General features: G+C 37.5%; 1 protein-coding gene across 5 annotated transcripts in view; it reads right to left on the bottom strand.

Annotated features, from left to right (window-relative positions):
* The window catches only part of Nav3 (neuron navigator 3), a 709,344-nt gene that overhangs the window by 144,193 nt on the left and 550,147 nt on the right, over nt 1–15,004 (bottom strand). For all 5 annotated transcript variants that reach the window (XM_041665541.1, XM_041665547.1, XM_041665565.1 and 2 more), the window contains one exon: nt 6,673–6,788. In XM_041665541.1, coding sequence (XP_041521475.1) covers nt 6,673–6,788 — 116 coding nt within the window. The remainder of the gene's footprint in view (nt 1–6,672; nt 6,789–15,004) is intronic.

Raw genomic sequence — 15,004 nt, 5'->3', positions numbered from 1 at the left:
ATCTCCACTGTAACGTCCTGGAAAAGAAAGCTCTCAGGTCTTTTGTGAACACTGTTTTCCTATTTGGCTATTTGAGTAGAATATGTAAGCTGATTTGAATCACCAGAGCTTGATCTTCTCAGACTCCACAAACATTCAAGAAATGGGAAATTCTGGTGATCATTTGCAAAGGCCTTAAATGCCACACATTCCCTATTCTTTAGTGTGGAGTGTGCACAATCACTGCCTTTGGTTAAACCTATATGCTTGATTCTAAAATAATTCCCTGGAATCATCTTCTTATTTCAATATTACTTCTTAGAAATCAGCATACTATTTTTTATATTTAAATATATATTCCAGTTAAAAGGTTAAAAACTGCACTGAACAAATGTAAACAGAGTAGATACACATGGGAGCAGAGAATCTTAGGCAAAATAAAAAAGTAAAAAACAAAGGCCAATGTGATCTTAAGTAGAAAGCACAATCTGAAAAGCATTTTACAATGGAATGAACATTTAATCTCAATTACAGCTGATCTCTTGGCACTTACAAGAAATGGCCTCAGAGAAGAAATTCTCCCTGTCAAGGAGGGTAAAAATACAAACAAAGCTAACGCAATGAATGTACATGATAAATTCACCCAGAAATGTAATATCAACATGGTGACATGAATCCTAGAGCTTGAAGGTGCTTTGGGCAATTAAGAAGATTTATTCATTGCTGTGGGCTGAGCAGTGCATAGCAATGCATAGAACCCACCACTATCAGATCCGGGAAAGGCCATGGAGCTTTCTCCAGAAGAATGAGACAAGTAAAAGAAATCTGCGTGCCGGTCTCACAACGCTGGAGAATATTAAAAAGTCGCAAAGAGTCTTCAAAGGCCAAGTGAGGCCTCTTATCTCTAATGCTTGTCTTCAAGCCTAAATTCATCTACATTAAAAGAAAATCCACAACGTTTTCTTGGCAAAGACATTTTAACCGCTCCTAGTGAGGTATTACAGCAAAAAAAATTTAAACAGGTAGCCTCCCCCTTAGTGAATTCCTCTGACCAACTTACACTGCAGTATGAACAGAGCTTGCTCCTTAGGAGTGCTAGAATTTTCACAGGCTATACATCACGTGGTTAATGGAACAAAGATGGGTTTGACAACTTTTTAATTAACAGAAAAAGGACTCCCCTTCCCTGGAGAACATTATCAACCTTTATAGAGGAAGGGGGGGGGTAGTTTCATACCTTATATTTTTTTTAAAAAAAAAATCTATGGATAATATAATCAAGATTATTTTGTGTTTCTTTTCAAGTCTGTACTAGTTACATTCCTCATTGATGAGACAATGTTTGAGGAAGGTATTCCATCAGGTACAGCAGGCATGGCAAGAGCTGGAGTAGACTTGTCATACAGACTTTGAGAGTCAAGAATAGAGAACAGAGAAGTAGGTGACTGTGAAACTGAAAGGCCTGCCCCTAGTGACCCATATCCTCTGGCAGGGCTCCACGTCCTCAAAGTCTAACAACCTCACTGAGTAGCACCACTTGCAGGGAACAAGTGTTCAAACACCGAGTCTCATGGGGAAGTGTCATCTTGAAAAACCACAAAATTGTCAGTGTTTTCATTGAGTGCTAATCATTCTGCATTACTATGAGCCCTATTGACTGGGATGTCATCCAAAGCCCATAGTGGCTCTCCTTTTTTTTTTTTTTTTTGCATGTTCCATACACCTAAATATTGTTAGGGTTCTGTTATGGCTCAAAAGAGAATGTCCCCCAAAGGGAGTGGCACTATTAGGAGGTGTGGTTTTGTTGGAGTAGGGATGGTTTTGTTAGAGGAAGTATGTCATCATGGAGGCAGGTTTTGGGGTCTCTTTCTCAAGTTTTATTCACTGTGACAGTGGCCTTCTGTCAATGTCAATACTTCCTGTTGCCTTCTGATCATTATGTAGTCAGCACCATGTCTTCCTGTACACTACCATGTTCCCTGCCATGACGGTAATGGACTGAACCTCTGAACTGTAAGCTGCCACCTTAGTTAAATGCTTTCTTTTTAACAGTTCCTGTGGTCATGGTCTCTTCACAGCAATTGAAACCCTAACTAAGACAGGCTCTTTCTCATCAAGGGTCCCATTTATGCTTGCATTTTATTCATTTCATAAACACTAATTGGGTGGGAATTATGAACCACTACATACTAGCATACGCCAGTTAATAAGGGCAAAAATAGACATGCAAAGATGGACTCTATTCTAGATAGATCTCGAAAATATAATTATTCTATTTTAAAAGTGCCTAGAATGTTAGGTTTTGGGGATTTTTGTTTGTAGTGTTAAAAATTTAATTTATGAATTATCATTTGATAGATTAGTACTCTCCAACTGAGCTATATTATCAGAACAACACTTTAGTTCTTATGGAATGACATATACAGTGTCACCAGTGTTTATTGAGCTTCTGAGATCTGACAAAACAGCAAACCATCAAATACTGAGAAGTGTATCAAAAGCTTATTCCCAGTTTTCTGAAAGCAAAGAGAATAAGCCCTTCACGTAAGGTCAGTAACCTTGTGTAACCACTAGTCTTCAGGTGTCAGAGCATAGATGAGGTCACAAATGAGGCTTGCATTACCAGTAACCAAAATGGAGAAGAGGCAGACGAAGGGGCTTTGAAGCCAGATTTAAGATTTGTTTTAAACATAGTGTATTGGAAGTATCTGTGAGATATTTAAGGATATTTATTATTTAAGATATTAATGTAGGATATTTATTTAAGATATTTATGTATTGAGATATTTGTATAAGGAATTGGAAACTTGAGTCAGGTTACACGGGAGAGAACTAGAGTAGAGAAATGTTGGTGGTCATCAGTATATGGATCACATTAAAAGCCACAAATTACTGTTACTTATCAAGGAAGAATGTATCAATAAGTCTTGGGGGAGAAGCTGAATTGTTTCAATGATAAGAATTTAGGGTGAAAGGCACAGCTAGAAAAGATTACTAGGAAAGAACAAACAGAGAGCTATGGGGAAAATCAATGGAATTTTGACATCAAGCCAGAAATGTTCTTTTATAAGGGGATTTCTTTTCTAAGAGGGCAGCTTCCTGGTCAGAGGTGAAGAATTTGAGCCACAAGGCTTAATCCTTGGATTTTTCCAGGTCTCCAATAATATCAGTTTCAATTAAGAGCAATCTCAGTGCAGACATGAAGTAAAAAAAGCTAGTTCGAGTAACCTAGGGCAACAATGAGAATGGTGAGAATGGTTTCATAGTCGGTTTGAAGGCTACTCAGAGTAGGACAAAAGAACTAAATTACAACTATGTTGGAAGGCAAAGGAAAGCTGTATTATATTGAAGTTCTGGGTACATCTTCACTTTGTGGTCTAAAGAGATGGTTTGGCAGAGAGGGGTTACATGAGAAGGTGAAAGAGATGACAGCAGCAGAAACCAAAGGAAACAGGTATTAAGTAGATGCAAACAGGTACGAAGCAGCTGTAAACCCTGAGTGGGTAGACATAGAAGTAGAGCTCATGGACTTCCTTTCTTGTTTCCCATTCTGCAAAGTGACCTCGAGGTTAACAGTTAAAAATATTAGGACAGGCAGTGTTGGAGTTTGGTGACAAAAAAGGTAATCTAAGAATTTGAGAGACTGAACAGAATTAGGGAACCATGTTTACTGGGGTTGCTAGAAATGCATAAGGCTAAACTGATCACTACAGAGTCACCTCAACCAGCATGTAGATTTCCTCTTATTCGTTCATTATTGATATAAACAATTTGAAGAATTGAATTCATTTAATTAAAGAATTAAATAAGACTATACTTATTTGGTGAAGTGAGAAAGCACAAAGGAATCAGGGATGTGTGTGGGTGAGGAGAATAATTCTTCTTGTTACCACAATTACTATGCTGATCAAGAAGGAAGAAGACATTGGCAGTCTGATAAAGGGAAATGATAAGACATGAGGCTCATACTCTAGAAATCCTAACAGAATCATTGTGGAGTCAGGGAACAGTGGGAAGAGCACTGTAAAGACAGGGAACTTTAAGCAGTGAGAATAGGATTTATGGGGCTGGAGGTATGGTTCAGTGGTTAAGAGTACTGGTTGCTCTTCTAGAGGACCAGGGTTCAACTATGGTGTCGCATGGTGGCTCACAACAAGCTGTTACTTCAGTTCTGCGCCATCTGTCACTGTTTTATGTCCCCTGTGGGTACCAGGGACCCATATCCTCTGCAGACATACACGATGAACAAAAGAACTACCAACATAAAGCAATTTTTAAAAAACCAAATAGGATTCATGGCAAAGATGTTGTCGAGAAGTTACATTTCCTGATGGTACCCAGGCCTAGGCACCAACTATGAGAATGTGTAGCTCAGCTGGGATTATGACACAAAGTTCCTGGATGAGGCTAGGTTCTAGGGAAAGTCATTTATTCAAACCCTCAAAATATCAGAAATAAAAGCAGGGGTTGCAATGGAGGGAGGGACAGTGATCTAGAAGGAAAAGCTAATTTCAAACAGATAAGGGCAAAAATGATGTAATAGCACAGGACTCACTCCGGCATCTACTTTTTGTTTCCTTTTCTTCCTCAAATTTCCTACCCATATTTCTATGAATCACTAGTTCTTCTGCTAAATCCATTACATTATTACACAAATATCTGGTTTATATTACATTTTTCAAATATTCTATTAAAACACCAGAACATTAAATAGAAATATTAATTACAAATATGAAAAAATGATTCAAGGTAGACAGAATAAGATGCTGTAAAATTAAATATGGATTATTTGCTCCATGAGAGCTACTCATTGAGGTGCTAACTTCAGAAAACAGTTTTCCTTGGTGAAACAATGATCACAATTCAAATTCCACTGAAATTCACTTCCAACTGTAGATTGGAGCACTGCACTTCATACTCATAAAGCAGATGTTCATACACATTCAATATGGAAATTGAAGCATCTTCACACCACAATTTATAAAATAGCTTGTCACAAGACAGGGAGCAGAGAGCGCCATCTTGACACTTCCCTGTAAAGTCTGATGTCTATAAATACACCGCCAGAGCAATATCTTCACACCATAATTTATCCTGTTTCTCCTGCACTGGCCCTGGGTTGTATCTGCTATCTGAAGACACAGATGCAGATGGAAAAGTTGCACCTGGAGTATTGTTTTCTCATTTCTGTCGCTACCCAGTGATAGGTGTTTCAGGAAGAGCTCACACTAGCTCAACGGAATTTCTTGGTTATCAGTGTGTAGACCTTTCCAGTTGTAATTTTTTTTTTGCTTTTTTTGTTCTTCAAGATGGGAATTACAGGCCTTGAATTAATACAGACATGTTTGAAACTCAACTTGATTCTTCGTTTTTGCCATTGGAATTGGCAATGAACAAATGAGGGCTCACCTGCAGATTTGCTGGAAAAAGAGAGGCTCCTCTACTTGCAACCCTACCCAAATTTCTTAAATTCTCTGCAAATAATGACAATACAGCTTTCTAAGAAATTACTTTGGTCCTCATGAATGATTAAATATGAATATATTATACCTAATAAATATATACATAAAATTAGCCAGGTGGTGGTGGCACACACCTTTAATCCCAGCACTCGGCAGGCAGAGGCAGGTGGATCTCTGTGAGTTCGAGGCCAGCCTGGTCTACAAGAGCTAGTTCCAGGAGAGGAACCAAAAAGCTATGGAGAAACCCTGTCTCGAAAATCAACAACAACAAAAAAAATTATATACATAAAATTACACGAAAGGTTTTCCATATAATCCTAAGCTTATATGAATCAGTGGGAAAATACTCAACTCAAGCAGAAAAATCCTTTTTCATACAGTTAAAAATAATTGTATCTGGGAGATTTGCTCTTTTATATCACCTACATTTGTACAATGAAACATTGTTGTAACTAGATTTTTGCCAAGATGGACAATGTAGAACTGGTGCAAACATCACAGAATTATATATAGGATAGAACTGAATCAATTATAAGCTTCAAAGTTATGCTTAATCTTTAGTATAACTTCAATCTCCATACAGATCCAAGGACTACCTGATGTGGATTCCCCTCTGTATGCTGTGAATTCCATTACCTAATAAAGAAGCTGTCTTGGCCTGTGGCAGGAAAAAAGAATAGAGCTAGGTAGGGAAAACTAAACTGAATGCTGGGAGAAGAAAGGTGGAGTAGAGAAAAGCTATGTAGCTCAGCCAGGGACAGACATGGTAAGCCGGTAAGCTACAGCCTCGTGGCGATATACAAATGAATGGAAATGGGTTAATTAAAGATATGAATTATCCAGAAATACCCTGAAGCTATTGGCCAAATAGTATTGCAAATATCATGGCTTCTGTGTGATTATTTCGGCACTTAGCATCCAGGAGCAAACAAGTGGCCCCCTTACAACAACTACCCTACTAACCATGGAAGTTTCCCTAAAGGCAAAATGACTTGAAGCAAACTACAGTTTCAGGTTTTGAAAAAACCACCATGCTTTTCATACTTTTCAGAGTAACAGAGAGATCATCCTGACCACAACATTCAAATATGTGAGAAACTCTGAGGCATGAAATATATGGAACCCAGTCTTGCAAAATTCACAGAGCAAATGTGACTTAATAAAATAGACTTTCAAGGAGGTTACAAGAACTCTGTGGTTTGACTTTTCCATTAATCGGCAGCTCACTTACCAGAGATCTCTTCTAGGCACTGCTTAGCCGTCTTATTATATGAAGAGTCCATCTTTGTGGGGCTGGTACAGGAGTCAGCTGATGATAAAGAGGGGCCTTCGTTTTCTGAATGTGCTCTGAAGTTAACCAAAAAACACAGAGACAAACAACTGCGGTCACCAAGGACTCATCTTAGCATGAGGAGAAATCAGCTCATTACAGATTTTCCATTGGGTTCGGTAACTCTTTTCTGTGGCTGGGATGTTCCAGAGATATCTCTCTGGATGAGAATTTTAGAACTTATTTTATACATAACACCCAAGTATGAGTGAAGTATTGAATCATATCTCCTAATTTTTTCTGCATTTGTAAACCTATATTTATCGATAGTTGATTGCATTGAGTGAAACAAGAAACAGGGGGTCCATTCTATAGAAATCTGACCACATAAACATATATAAGCATAGCAAATCATTGCAACCACACCTGGAACTCTTTTTAATGCCTACCTTATAAAATGTATCCTGTAATATAATGCATAAGAATAAGTAACAAACAGGCAGTAAACTATAACTGCAAACGCTAATGATTTAGCTACATAGGAGTCTGGAACATTATAGACAGCCAGAACTGATCTTTCGTCTGTTTATATTTGTGTGCTTGTCGATAGTGCATGGGGAGAATGAGGTTAGCAAGTAAGGGTTTATCTAATAAAATGGAAAGCGTTCACCAAAGGAAGCAAGTGCCGTTGATATGCCAGTCTCGCTTTAAGGCAGTTTCTTTCCTCTATACACAGGTGAACATTTGAAGAATCTCTTGATTCAGACACAAATGCACACATAGTTCATTCAACAGCTCATGTTTGACAAAGTCACAGCAGGAACCACCGAGACACCAGAGTCAAACGGGCACAGCACGGTGTGCTGCTGGACTTGTTTGTTTGTAATAGTCTCCCCTTGTCTTACTTAAAATTCTGTCCACAGTACTGAGTCTGAAGCATGTCAAGTCATCTGCTATTATTTCTTAGTTTAGGAACATCTACAGAAATATTTATCTGTGAAGTAAATTTTAGTATACTTTTGATTTACTTTTGACTGATCTATGACTTTTATCCTAAATCTTGGTTTTGAGAAAAATACAATATAAGCATTGATATCAGAACTAGTTGATATCTGCCCATCACTTTGGGGCAAGGAAGTAATCTCAGTACTTCAGAGGTAGAGACGAGAGCATCAAGAGTCTAAAGCTAGCCCGGGATAGCCTCAGATATATGGTGGGACTGATCTGGGGTGGCCTTAGTAGAAAACAGGGAGAGGAAGAGGGATGGAGAGATGACTCAGTCTGTAAAGTGCTTGCTACATAAGCATGATCTGTGTTTGGACCCCAATGCCCACATAAATATTTAAATGCAGTGGTATGTCTAAAATCGCCCAGCAAAGATCGTTCAGTTCTGCTGGCTATGCCTCTCTTGTCCCTTACCTGAGACACAAAGTGTGTTCACATTTCTAATTCTAGCACTTAATTCAGATATTCCCATTATATTGTGTGATTGTGGGAGTACATACTTCTGACTGATTATCTTTTGATGTTTTTTTAGTTTATGGCACAAGAGAGTATTATTTATTTTCGAGTTCTTTGATGGCTATGTCATGGCATTCTCAAAGTGAGTAATTTACAGCAGCAAAAATATGGATACAGAGGTAGAAAGATCACTGGAACTCACTGGCCAGTCTATACATCTGAAATGGTGACCTCAACTTTTCAGTTGGAGACCCTGTCTCAAAATATAAAGTTGGCAGTAATGGAACATCCAACATTAACATTCAACTTCCATATGCAGGCATCCATATTCACTCATGCAAACAATGGACGAACATGTATTTATGCTTCAGACATATAACACGCATGCATATACACACACATACATATTCACAACTGTTATTGAACTGGCAGATACAAAAATTGAAAAGCTCATTATTTTTCAAGAAATCCCTTAACGCCATATGTCATCCTTGGATGGATGTGTCATATACATGAAGTGAGACTCATAAACAAAATGAAGCAAGAATTTTTATGTCTAGCCATTTTGACCTCCACTAATTTCTGGCAGAGGGGCCCTACTTTATTTTACCTTAAACAGTATAGCAAATTGAAAAGTGTCGGCTTTCAATTAACAGATCTTATACAACTGCATCAGCAAAGACCCCCAGGGATGCTCATTCAGCTGCCATCTTTATCCTTCACTTCGTTTGATAAATTGGGGACATTTTGAACATTAGACCTTCCATTTCTTCAAGAAGCGCTGGCCTTCATTTCTAAAACCCAAATTCTCCATTTTGCTTCCTCGTATCTTTGGCTTCTATAATATTTATTTGATGGATTTTTTTATTTGTCCTTTGAGTAAAAACGAAATCACTAAATGTTGCAGCTGTGGTTGGTAGGAGACCCAGGAAACAAAACTTTGGAAGGCTCTTCAAAGGCTCACCCTAAGAGTCTTTTGCATTTCATTTAACAATCTTCCCAGGTGGTCTCAGTCATATTCACTGAATTAAGTAGTACCTGTGCACATGTGATGGCCATTCTTGGTTGTCAGCTTGACATATCTGGGAGGAGGGGACCTCAACTGAAGAAATGCCTACATCAGACTATCCTAGCTTATGAGGCATCTTGTTGATTATTAATTTCTGTAGGGGAGCCAAGTTTATTGTGTGCAGCACCATCCCTAGGCAGGTGAACCTGGTCTGTTTTAGAAAGATCCGTGAACAATGAGCCTGGATCAAACCAATATTCAACTTACTAGTCAAGACTAATTTCTTGTGAAACATTGTATTTTTCTGACCTCTCAGCAGTCTGAATAATGAGGCAAATGTCCTCTCAAGTATTCTAAGACTTCTTATTACATGTTGAGCAAGTTTGAGTATGAATGAACACTTGAGACTCTTTAAAAAAAACTACCAGACTACTGTTCAAGCAGTGTGGAAAAGACACCCTGCCTTGGCAAGCTGGCTGGGAGCCAAGATTGGTTTGCAACCTTGCAGGTTTAGCATTTAGGGAGTTATCTCCCAGAAGCTGGGTTACCTTACATGTTTACTGGAATGACTGTCTAAAGCTCAATGCTGGCTGCTTCTTATTAGATCAATACCAGCAACTGTCATGGGAGGCAAAATATGCGATCACTGAAGTTATAAAAATCCACAGGATGTCCCTCTAGTAAAGTCTGTATGGACCATGAAAATATTTAGAATGTCTTGACAGTAGGGTTTTTGCTCCATGCAAAACAGATCTTAGAAAACACTTCTGAGATGAATGACTACCTTCCTCACCACATGAGACTGATCGTTCAGTTCTGCTGGCTATGCCTCTCTTGTCCCTTATCTGAGACACAAAGTGTGCTCACATTTCTAATTGCGAGCTCTTAATTCAGATACTCCCATTATATTGTGTTATTGTGGGAGTACATATTGCTGACTGCTTATCTTTTGATGTCCTTTTAGTTTACGGCACAAGAGAGTATTATTTATTTTCAAGTTCTTTGGTAGATATGTTATGGCATTCTCAAAGTGAATAATTTACAGCAGCAAAATATGGATACAGATTAACCATTACAAGGAAAGTGAGACACTAAACGTCATATCCTTTACATTATATCCACAAGTTCAGATCAGGCATCTGGATTCCATGTATTTTATAAAACTGCCACTTACCTATGGAAATACATTTATAAAAGTAGTAGCACTAGCTTTTAACTCTGGCCTACTGGGCTGTAATCAATGCTCATTAGTATAATTTTACCTTTTATTATAAATAATGAAAAAGGCAAATTTCTGGACAATTCCCAAATGCCCTCTATTATTGTGACTATTACATATTTAGAACAAGAATATTAGGGTCTTGTTATGACTCAATAGATGAAGACTTCAAACTCCACAGGTATAATTTAACAGAGTGAATACTGCAGGCCATCCTTGACTGTTCCCACAAACTGGCATGACAGTGGCACTCATTACATGGGCCTACTGAAGTTATGACATGGAGTTGGGAAATACTATTTAGTTAATGTAGAGTTCTACTTTTCCAGGTCTACAAAATGTCACTAAAACTTGCAGAACTAATCAATCTCAATCTCCACAATGATTAGCACAGAAATGAAACTCCATTTTTATGTACTGTCTGTGTAACAAGTATTGGTCTAGTGCAATATCTTTGCAACACCACTAAACTTCACTCCAATTCTGCAAGGTATGTGCTACAAATAAACAAATTACAGTTTCCAGCTGTCTGCCCAGGTACATGCTTAACCCATACTTGAACAAGGCTGCCTGAAAATGGTGAACTTATCAATCACTACTTTGACAGTTGGGCTGCATTTAAATGCCCCTGGACACTCAGTATTGTATTTCAAGTACCTCTTACTAATAGTCAGTTTAGTCTATAAGAGACAACATTGACTGTAACAGCATCAACTGATCTATTCTAAATGTTACACTTTCCTGGCCATTAAAGAAATTTGATAACACATATTAGGCACTATCAAAACTGAAATATTATAAAAGCAATTTTTATATTAACCTATATTTAACTGCATAATTTCTGATGGAAATGCGTATGTATATTCTTACCCAGATAACTTAGTTTTGACCACTTAGAAAACCTAGAAGCAATAACATGGTTTGAAATATAATTCCCCATGAATAGAAATTAGGGATAATTAAATGACAGATGAAGCTAATGTAGGGAAAGAACAGATGAGTCAAAAGCACGTTAGGCAGGGAGTTTCAAAGAATGGTCATGCTTGTTTAAAGGTTATACAAAGTGGCCTAAAGATGTCTCAGTAGCATAGTTAGGGAAACTGAAAACATGAAAATAAATTATGGCAGCAATGGATTATAACACGTGAAATAAAATTGAATTCTATTAATCATTACATTATAGAGAATGGGGAGAAACTGCTTTCTTACACTAAGGTGGCAGGAAGTAAACACAGAGGAAAAAAAGAATTATGAAATAATCCTCTTTAGAATACAATTTTAATTCAGGCAAGTAGCCTCAATGAATGTTAAAAGTTATGAATGAATGGATATAAAGAATAAAATGTTTCATATAGTTTCAAAATACCTTCACAAATGCTTATTAGAAATAGTGGAATTATTTTTTAAATAAAAAAAATCTATAGGAAGTATCTTAAAGAAGCAGACTAATCTTATGCCACAATAACAAAAATATAAATAATCATATAATAAATACCTCTAGCCTAAACAATGGAGTAAACATAGCATTATTTATGTGACATTGGAAGAAAATAAGTCCATTTGTCTAACAATGGGAAATATCAGACCTACCTAGATAAAAGGAAAGTACTGAAAATTGGCCTTCAAAATAGGGATTGTTATAAAAGTCAAGGAAATACTGAAGAAGAGACTGAGGGCTGCTAGAGGGACATGACTACTACATGCAACATTAACTTTAAATTACTGAGAGTGGTATTTGGGAAAAAATTAATAAAATTAAGTAATGTTTTAGGTACCATAAATACAGTGTGTGTGTGTGTATATATATATATATGTATATATATATATATATATATATATATATATATATATATGGTATTAGCAATATTGCTTTGCCTTTTTATAAATTTAATAGTTTTGAATATCAGACAGCAAAATTCAAAAGCCCAAAACAGGAAAGGTTGTGTATACCCCTCTATGCTTAGAGAACACCAGTTTTCAGCAGGATCCGATATAATAGCCCATCTTCCAGCAGCATCTCTGTATTTCATCTTTAAAACACTGCAGTGTGAGGGCGTTTAAACTACTCCCCAGTGCACATAAATATATCCAGCCTAGTAAAAGACAAGCTTGCAAGGCAAGAATTCAATAATCTTTAGTGTGTGCTGATGACCAATTATGCCCAGTTCCCATAAATCTCCAACCGCACTATAATCTGCAGAGGTTGCTTGAGGGCATACCGTGCTTCATCTGAAAGATGGTTATATGCTCCATATTTCAATCTTTGTGAACTCACAGCTCCTCCTACTCGATTTATTGTTCAACAAATAACCTAAGCCTCAAACCTTGTGAGGGAGCCAGCCAGAAACGAATGCTTTATAGTCTTTTCCTTTCAGAATACAGCGTATACAAATGATAGCTTTCCAAGGCACTCCCTGGGCAAATCTGGACTGTACAACATCTTACGACCCAAAGCTCTGCTAGCAGTCTAAGATGCTATCTCAGAAGGGGTATGATTTTACATCAAAGTGGAAAAAATGCTTAAAACCATTGTTAATTCATCTAATTTTATAAATATAGAGAGTTACAGAAACTTGCAACTCATATTTAATAAATTTCCAACACTTAAGTGATTTTCTTTTCTTCACTAGTCATGCTTTGCCCGCTAAGGATATTTTTCTCTTCTGAGAACTGCCCAGGCAGACCCTGCCTCAACTCTTTTGCTTGTAGGGGGCCTACACTATATTAAACACATCTTTTTATTGTCATTTACAATATATGAAAAGAAAGAGTGGAGAAACTCACTGGCATTTAGGTGGGAAGTGGTAAACAGAAATAGGAAGAAACGCATAACTCAGGTGGTGTTGTGGAAGAGTTGGCAGGACGAGTGAAAAGTGGGATACTTTTCTGGGGGAGTGGTTAAGAGAACAAAACATGAATTTTTCTGCGCCATTTATCTTCTTTAGTCCTTCAACCACCTGGGCATGAATCCATGATGTGGGCCTTGGCAGCTATTTTCGTTTTTAGGATGCGTATGGCACGCCACCGTTTATTCCTTTGCTCCTTTTAACCTAGATTGTAAAATTGCCAAATACCAGATCTAGACACCTGACAAAAAATCCATGTTTTTCTTCAAGTCTCGCTTCGTACTTGACACTAATTGGCCCAACATGCTTCCACATATTTAACAAGAACTTTTTCTTCGATATAAATTCTAAAGCAATGTACTTTTAGACCAGCAATGTTTACACATTCCAGTACAGTCTTATCATGTCCCCTTCCTTTGTGTCATTCTTGAAAGTCACCTAAAAGTGAAGGATGGGTGTATGGAGAGAATCGTATGTGGTGACTCCCTTTTCTTTAGCGTCTGTCAAATGATCATGTGACCATCTCATAGATGTTTCTGTGGACACATTAAGACTTACAAGGGCTGGCTATTCCCATTTCAAAGAGCTGTGATTGTTATGAATCTCTACTGTTGCGTTTATGTCTTCTATTAAATTCTCCACCTTCTAATGTTAGTTACTTCTGCTCATTAAGTGAGTATCACTCATAATATATTTACAATCTTCATTACTTTGTGGGGATAATTGAGTTACAAAAGTGATATAAAATATGTTATGTTATACTTTATTAAGAGTTAGATTGCATGAAACCCTTTAACGATCATAGCCTGACATTTTATTTATGCGACTCTGGATATACAGTTGGTAAGAATGAATATTAGGATGCAAATATTAATGTTCCACTAGGGATGATAATTAAGAAAGTGTGCTGGTGAGATTCTGTAAACTTGACACAAGTCAGAGTCATTTGGGTAGAAGGAACCTCAGTGGAAAAAAAAATGCACCTTCCAAACGGACTATAGCCAAGCCCGTGAGGATGTTCCTATATTAACGATTGACTCAGGGGAGCCCTTCACATGAGGGCAGTACCACTTACTGGCAGGTGATCCTGAAATGTACAAGAAAGCAGGCGTAGAAAGACATGAGGAGCTAAAAAGTTAGGTGCTCTTTTGGTTTATGCTTTGGTTCTTTTCTCTGGGTTCCTACCCTCCTTGATGCTCTGTTCTGAATTTCTCAGGGACAGACTATTACCTGGAAGTGAAAAATGAAATAAACCTTTCCCTCTCCAAGCTGGTTTTGGCCATTGTGTTTTATCATAGGAAAATTTATCTAAACTAAGATTAAGAAAGACCTCTATAAGGCTTTAAAGAAAAGAAAAGAAATCACCTGGGGTTTAATAATCTGTGTAGGTTACTTAAGTGTATTTAAATATATATTCATATATAAAATATGCATTATGTTAATTTATGCTAGTTAATAACAATTCACAATTTCTTATTATAAATGACTTTTTGAGGTGTACTCTTTCTTCTAGCAAGGCTGGCCATGACCATGCAGTCTCCTATCTTCCCACGTACGTTGTGGGATTCACAGGCGTACACCACCATGCCCTATCTATAGGGGAGTTCTGATTGAGAAACTTGCAAGCATATTACTGACGTTTTCCTAGTCTGAATTTCCTGGTAATAATGCCCATTCTTCCAACATTGTAGAAAGAACTGACAAGCAAAGGCAACTATGTCCTCACGTTCAGGCTCACTGAAGAGAAAATGTGTGCCG

Source organism: Microtus oregoni, unplaced genomic scaffold (assembly GCF_018167655.1).
Source record: "Microtus oregoni isolate MIOR12 unplaced genomic scaffold, Mior012 000001F_ref0000356, whole genome shotgun sequence".
Taxonomy (NCBI): domain Eukaryota; kingdom Metazoa; phylum Chordata; class Mammalia; order Rodentia; family Cricetidae; genus Microtus; species Microtus oregoni.
The sequence above is the reverse complement of the archived record's forward strand: the minus strand, read 5'-3'. Positions and strand labels throughout refer to the sequence as shown.